Source organism: Lycium barbarum, chromosome 11 (genome assembly GCF_019175385.1).
Source record: "Lycium barbarum isolate Lr01 chromosome 11, ASM1917538v2, whole genome shotgun sequence".
Classification (NCBI taxonomy): domain Eukaryota; kingdom Viridiplantae; phylum Streptophyta; class Magnoliopsida; order Solanales; family Solanaceae; genus Lycium; species Lycium barbarum.
Genome location: NC_083347.1, coordinates 45580586 through 45588604, shown reverse-complemented (window position 1 = coordinate 45588604; position 8019 = coordinate 45580586). Strand labels below are relative to the sequence as shown.

The following is an 8019-nucleotide window of genomic DNA, read 5'->3' as shown; positions in this document are numbered from 1 at the left end:
TATAAAAATTTATCAGATTAGGTCACACAACAATCGCGTGCTCAAGACATTTCGGACGACATTGAGGCAAATATTGCCTTCACCTTTTGAAGGATCATTTTGAGAACCCATAGTGTTCTTCCTTTTATAATTATCACAATGATGCCGATTATTTTGTCCCTTGTCAGGTCCACGTTCATTCATATGGACACAATAATTATTTTGTCATCTTTCAGACTTATCATATACTGCTACCACATTCACTGAAGAATGGAGCAAATTCAGTGGGACGGACTTCATAATTTTTTTCATCAAAAGTATATTATGTTGCCTCAATCATCATTATATTATCAGTAAGGTGCATTAGGACTTAACCCAACATCTTACCCGAATAAAGTCTTGTACGGCCGTAATTCGATGGACTCGAACCGAACACCTTATCATCATGTTTCATCCAGGCTCTATCCCGATGTCTTACCCTCTTATATGCATAAGTGAATTACGTTTTAACAAGACATGAAATATACCAATTCCTGTCGAACATTTCTTGTAATCTATATTACAGTTCAAAGTGGACCATAAAATCATGTCATACTATCTCTCTAATTTTTCATATTGCTGTGGAAAAAATGGATATCATTGAAGTTTGTAAGCTGTATGCAATATACACAGGGATCTGATAATAACTAATGAAACTTGTTAATACTAATAACAAGGCCTTTAAAATTTAAAGGATAAATAAAGTTGTAAGTCTCTTCTTGTAAGCAAGTGATGGTTGCCTTTTGTGGTTAAGTTAGAAGTACTCCAAGGAGTCCATAGGAACAAATTTATAACCAATCACATAAGGAATCAATTGCAGTAGAGTTTGATAAGAATACCACTTAAGGATCTGCTTACTGAGGCGTCGTTGAGGTACTGCAAATAACCTCAATTTAATTGAGGATGCCACAGACGGACATCATTCAAAAAAATGACTATCAAAATATCATAAACTTTGCCTTTCAATATCCTGTGAAACATGTAGCTAAGTTGTGCATCCATAATGGTCAAGAAATTGAGTATAACTATATGCTTTCGAACAAAATGTAAACTATGTAGACTGACAACATATATTCCTCTAGCACTTGTGTGATACTTCCCAATTCGTGAAAGATATAGAAAAAGTTTTCAGCTAAAATACATGGGTTTGATCCCGGTAATACATTTAACATAAATACTTGGTACCAAGGCCTGTGTAGCTCCAATTATAATTTACAAATCCCCTTAGTAGAGCTTTAATTTTTAGATGATGATCATGTATGCTGGCTCCGTGTGGTTGGGCTGTATGGGGGTGAAACATATCAAAAATTATTTTAGTTACATCTTGAACATTTTATTGATCAGATTATTAACTACTTCCCTGATTCAAATGATTCATCCAAGTAACTTCTCTGAGACCTCATTCTTTCAAATACGAAACAATAAATGGAAGACTTAAGGAAAAGTGAACACTTTAAATGGTTTTTAACCTTCTGTCATTAGCCTTTACAAAGGGGAGACAGATTTGAAAAAGAGAGTAATAAAAAGATGGTGGTCTGTCTATTAGAAGCATGTAATAGTTTATTTACCGGATTTGACAGAAAGATCACCTATTCGCCTAGCTCAGTTGGTTAGAGGCTCGTGCTGGTAACGTGTTATAAAATAATACAAATTGAGAGTGAAACAAGAGATTTAGGAAGGAAGCTTGAGGAGAGATTTTATTGCCATAATTTTGATGTCTTACAAACCTTCCTATTTATAGGAAGAGAAGTTCTTGGTCACCAAGTAACTAGTTAGATTCTAACTAGATTAGTCCAATAGTAACTATAGTTATTACTTAGTTACATTGGTCTCCAACCAAAACTTGCTCTCCAAGTATAAATAAATACATATTTTACAATACATGGACATTCACTTATAATAGTATTTACAACAGTCCTTATGGAAGTTGGAATGTAGCATTTTCTTTCACTTTGGAAGTCTAATATATACCTTGGTTAATTAACCAAAATAAAAATAAAAATACCTTGGTTAAAATATATTAAAAAGAATTTCTCAAAAAATAATGTAAGCCCAGTTGCTTTAACCTTGAATATATATATTTTGAAAATTTAGTTTAATTGCTGTTTCAAAACGTTATCAATAACCTCTTATGTACGTGTTTAATTTTCTCTTATTATAAACTAGAATAGTTTATTGCATATCAAACCACGACTTATTTTTCTCACGAATTTGTTTTTGTAAATTGTTCAAACGCTAGTCTTAAAAAAAGTGAAAATGGACAAGAGCATATACCAAAAGTCCTAAAAAGATTACTATTCCCCGCCAATATCGTTACCCACACGACTTCTACGACCAAGGAAGACCTATGGCAGGGAAGGTAGAGACCTGTCTCTCCTCTTCCTCACTTCTAAAAAAAAGTCACCTGCTTCATTCAAACATGCAGGAAGGAGGAAGACTTTTTTTCTAATTCTTGCAGGTTCTTTCCTGCAAACTTCCTCTTTCTTGTGTGTAAAAATTCTTGTTTCATTTCTCTCTTGGTCTCCATAACAAACGACTATTACAATTATCTTTCTTTGATAATTCCATCATCTATGATTGAGTTGCGAAAACTTCTGGATAGGTATCCTACATTTGAACCGAATTCTTTTTGGTTAAAAAATGGCTTTCCAGTTGCTCTGGAACAATTAGGAGATTCTCTAGAAGAAATACAGGTTGTTAATTAGTTGGGGTGGGGTCGGTTTGTATCAACAACGACAAGATCAGTTTCATACCCCATGAGAACATTGTGTCCAAATTTGAAAAAGAAAGATGGGTTGGAGACAGTGTTGGAGGTCCCAGTACCAGAAGAGATGTTTAACAAAATGGGTAGCAATGCTTCCACACAATGGCAGAATATGCGCAATCTTATGAGGGCTCAAAGCGCGGACAGATATTCATCTCATCATGCCGCTGTTGATCAATTCATGTTCTTGTTTAAAATCATTGGCTCTGCTCTCGTCCCTTTTCAAGTTCAATTCGATCATGCTCTTAAATTGCCTCATAGGGATGCTTCAATGGTAACCACTCCATTCTTTATTTCTTTTTCTCTGATTAGAATAATTGTTATTGAATATTTTAACATGAAAATGGCGAAACTTGAACATTCATGAATGTGATTTCCTAAATTGGATTAAATCTTGCTATGTAACTTCTTATTTTTGCTTAACCATTTTGCAATTTTGCTAATCATAGGCTTTAAATTTTGTATTTGCCTTTTTATATTGTTCCAAGAGAGTTAAGAGAAACTATGTCTAGTTCCTACGTTCAATGCTGCTATTGACTATTTTCTTGTTTTGTACCTGTGTAAAAAATTTGCCCTTGCCAGATTCTCTTGTGGGCAACAATTCAACTTCTTATATATGAACTATTCCAATTTATCTCAAGGGAAAAAAGAAAAAAAAATGATGCATGCAAATGTTATAAGAGTCTTTTAATTGATTGTGTTGTTTAGATTTCAGTTTCACTCTTACTTGTTATGGTCACCGATCAGGAGGATTCTACTGCTAAATACATAGTACAACAATACGTAGCAGCATGTGGGGGGCAGGCGGCGTTAAATTTGCTGAATAGCATGTGTGCAGTAGGGCAGGTAAAGATGTCTACATCAGACATGCATCAAAGTGGCTCCAAATGCCACAGTGAGGCTGGAGCGTTTGTGCTTTGGCAAAAGAATCCTGATCTGTGGGTTTTAGAATTGGTTGTTTCGGGTTGCAAGGTAAGTGCAGGAAGTAATGGTAAGGTTGCTTGGAGTCAGTCTTCCTCTAGTTCTACTGCTTCAAAAGGTCCTCCAAGACCCCTTAGAAGGTTTTTCCAGGTACCCTTTTGATGCTATTATGGTTACCTAATTTTGTATGCCAAAATGTGTTATATATGAGAATATTTAACGTATTTTAGTTGCTAACATAGACAAATTTTAACATTTTCTTGATATGCAAGTAAATCATGTCTTATCTTTGTGTGCTCCACGATCTTGAAAAGGTCCTCCGAGACCCTTTAAGAGATTTTTGACGTACCCCTTAGAATATATTGATGCTAGAAGTTAGAACGATGACATAGTTGGCATAATGCAATGAATGACAACTTCTTGACATTTTTCGACTGCCTGCCTATAATGCATCATCTTGATAGCAAAGTAAATCATGTTTTTTCTAATTCCTTGCTACTCAGTTTCATAACATTTTGCGTGTGAGTTTATATGTATCTTGATAAACAGGGTCTGGACCCCAGATCAACAGCCAATTTGTTCTTGAATGCTATTTGTGTTGGAGAGAAGACTATTAAGGATGAAGAATGTTTTATTCTAAAACTAGAATCAAGCATAGACATGGTCAAGACACAAAGTACGGCTAATACTGAAGTTGTCCATCACACAATATGGGGCTACTTCAGCCAAAGGACAGGTCTTCTCATTCAATTTGATGACACAAAGTTAGTGAGATTGAAGTCACCAAAGGGGGATAGTAATGTATTCTGGGAAACAAGCATGGAATCTATGCTTGAAGATTATAGGTATATTGAAGGTATCAATGTTGCTCACAGTGGGAAGACTGCAGCAACAATTTACAGATATGGAAAGAACATAGATTATACAGCAAAGATTGAGGAGACTTGGATGATTGAAGAGATTGATTTCAATATATCTGGTTTGTCAATGGACTGCTTCTTGCCTCCTGCTGATGTCAACAAGGAAACTGAATTAGAAGAGCAAGGGATGGGTTGCTGATGTAACAATTTTTGTTGTACATACATAGGTAGGATCTTAAGTTGACTCTTTTTCTTTTCTTGTCAAGAAAATTTTGAGGTGTTTACTTTTTCCAATTCTTGCTTCTTTTTTCCCTCATGAAGCTTTTCAAAATTTCATTTCTTCATCAGGTAGTATTATCATGTACTAGTAGTATTTTGACACACTATTAACTTTGATGGTTTACTTAGTTGTTGGACTTTTTGTGTTCAAATTCTTTTTTTGGTACTTACAACATCCTTTTTCTCTTCATATCTCCTCCTAATATGCTTCTTACATCACATTTTATCCAATTTCTTTAAACCAGAAGGATCCACATTGATTCTTTAAACTAGACTAGAAGGATCCACATTGACTTGTATGGGATCAATAGAAGGATATTTTATGCTGTATTACCTGGCAAAGAAAAAACTAAACAAAAAGGAATCCTAGTGCTTTCGAAAGAGTGATCAAAAGTGATAAGGGAAGCTAAAATTGCCTTATAGTTAGCGAAATGGTTACAAACCCTCCGTTTAAAGCTGGGGTCAACTATAGCCTCGCCATTACGAAAGTGACACATTTGCCCTTATTTTTCCACTCAGTTAACAAAATCATTATAGTAATATATATATATATATATATCCAAAATTGCCCATCTGGTTTGCCAATTTTCCAAAATTGCCGTTTTACTTGTCTGATTCGGGAGTTGTTTTATGTTTCTTATTTTTTGGGCATTTGTTTGATGTAAGATATATACTTGATTGTAGTTAATTCAATTTGGAAGATTGTAAATATTCCTTTCTCGTGGATGATGAAAGATTGTAAACTGTCAAGTGTATCATCTTTATTAAAACTAAAAAGAAGAATAATTTAACTCTTTTACATTTACAATAAAAAAAAATTACGGAAATAATAGTCCTTTTTTATAAATATTTTGGTATAGAATACATAAATAAGTAAAACAATGGTAAAATGTTCAATATCTTTTCATCTTTATTTTTCAGGTGAATGGTACTTCTCATTAGGGGTGTACATGGACCGGGTTGGTTCAGATTTTTTAAACATCAAATCAAATCAATTGCGTCGGGTTTTAAAATTTATACACCAAACCAAACCAATAAAATTCGGGTTTTTCAACCTCGGATTTTCTCGGGTTGTTCGGTTTTCTCGGATTTTTCGGGTTTTTTTCGGAATAGTCTTGATACAAAACATATAACTTTCACTTCAAATATTTCTTTAGCCCTACTAAGATACAATTATATAATTAAGGTGTTTCTTAAGAAAATAACACAAAATGTGAGAAGAGTGATGACATTGTCTTAAAATATTCAACAAAAGCTAATATAATCGGTTAAAATAAATATTGCTAATTAACAAGCCATAAAAGAAAATAACCATAATATGAAAATTCTAAGTCATGCTAAAATAAGTATTAATTATATGACAAAGAAAAAAAAAACTTAAATTATGTATTTTTACTCTCTAAATCAATTATGCAAAACTAAAGAATAGATATCCAACATTATTGTCATTTCTAATAGTAAATTGAATTTCTTTTGTTAGGATTAGTGTTGAATTGGTTTTGGTTTGGACTTTATTTGAGTTACTAACATCCATAGGATATAAAACTTATTGACATTCAAAATTCTAAGTTCAAGCTTGAATAATATGATAATAGATAAAAAATTACGAAAAAATTTAAGAAATATTTATAAATTACTTTACAAATAAATATTTTTATGTATAAAATATTTTAAAAATTGAATACATGTAATGTCGGGTTGGTTTGGTTCGGTTTGACTTTTTTTAGCTAAAACCAAACCAAACCAAACCAATTATGGTCGGGTTTTTTTTTCAACACCAAACCAAGTCAAACCAAACCACTAGTCGGATTTTTTTCTCGGTTTGACTCGGTTTATCGGTTTGGTGTGATTTTTCGGTTTACTTTGTATACCCCTACTTCTCATAGCTTTGGAGATAAAAAAGTTCCTATGATATTTTGATTAATAAGGTGTACGTATAGATTTCAATAATAACATCTCATTAAAAAATTAGTTTATTAAGTACAAAAAGTAGCAAACAAGTTTAATGTTATATAGATGTTTATCACAAAGAAATTAAGAATATATCATGACGAGATAAATTATGCGTTTAAACTTAGTATGAAAAAATAATTTTCTTAAGGGAAAAGTGTCAAATTTACCCCTCTACTTTCAAAAATATTTTATATTTAACCGTCGTTATACTATTTGAAAAAGTGTGCTCTCGCCGTTAGCTTTTTGTTAAATAAGCCAAGGTACATGCATAGTATAGGGGGTAAATTTGGTCATTTTCTTGAAGTACATGGTTAAATTTTCTCTTTTAGGGCTCGTTTGGTATGATGAATAAGCAAAAATAGTCCTGGGATAAAAATTTAGTGTCGTCTTATCCCACGTTTGGTTGGAATAAAAACTCGGGATAACTAATCCCGGGATTAGTTATTCCGGGATTATAGTGTTTTGTTATCCCATATTGAGGGTGGAATAACAATCCCGGGATAACTAATCTAGGGATTAGTTATCCCGGGATAATTTGTTTCCTTACCAAACGAGCCCTTAGGTATAGCTTTTCTTATTTTTTCTTTTGACACATATTTCTACATGTAAAATCCTTGAGATGACTTACTTTTTAACTGCCTTCTAAAGTAGTTAAGCTTCAACTCTTAATAAGAAAAATTTAATATTGATCTGATTTGCTAAAAGTATATACTAAAATTAATTAATTAATACAAAAATATTAATTAATCAAAATGTTCCTTAGTTTTTCTCTGTTTAATAAGGTATGTATATATATTGCCGGGTGATATCAATAATAACGTCTTTTTTAGTATAAAAGTACCAACGAGGTTTAATATTATATGGAACTAGGAAACTTGTCGCGCTTCGCACAATTATAAAAAACATCAGCAAGTTTAGAAATAATTCTTCTATAAATTTAATCAAGATAGAACAAAAAAAAAAAAAAAAATTCAACCGTAGAAGTAAAAAAATAATAAAATCACAATATAGACATCTTAGTAGAATTGGAGGTTATAAAAATTACATTTTTATTGTCAAATATTCTTTAAAATGAAAAGAATAATTTATTAAGAAAAGTTTCATATATTATAAGGTTAATACACGATTTTTTTTAATTTAATATAGTTCGAACTCATATATTTAAGGACTTGATTTTTTTTCTTGCTTTCATTGAGCGGTAAAATTCTTGTTTGATTATTCTTT

At 32.2% G+C, this 8019-nt stretch overlaps 1 protein-coding gene across 1 annotated transcript; it reads left to right on the top strand.

The window, feature by feature from the left end:
* The first annotated feature begins 2395 nt into the window (after positions 1-2395).
* Positions 2396-4979, top strand: LOC132618189 (uncharacterized). Its single transcript, XM_060333255.1, has 3 exons — positions 2396-3056; positions 3530-3853; positions 4253-4979. Exons 1-3 carry the CDS (start codon positions 2775-2777, stop codon positions 4760-4762), a joined length of 1116 nt encoding a protein of 371 aa, XP_060189238.1. The 5' UTR covers positions 2396-2774; the 3' UTR covers positions 4763-4979.
* The last annotated feature ends 3040 nt before the right edge of the window (positions 4980-8019 follow it).

Excerpts from the sequence above, each read along its gene's own strand:
- LOC132618189 (XM_060333255.1), top strand. The coding sequence starts at position 2,775 with ATGAGAACATTGTGTCCAAATTTGAAAAAGAAAGATGGGTTGGAGACA. Across the intron at positions 3,057-3,529 it reads CTCATAGGGATGCTTCAATG|GAGGATTCTACTGCTAAATA; the intron begins GTAACCACTCCA and ends GTCACCGATCAG. Across the intron at positions 3,854-4,252 it reads CCCTTAGAAGGTTTTTCCAG|GGTCTGGACCCCAGATCAAC; the intron begins GTACCCTTTTGA and ends CTTGATAAACAG.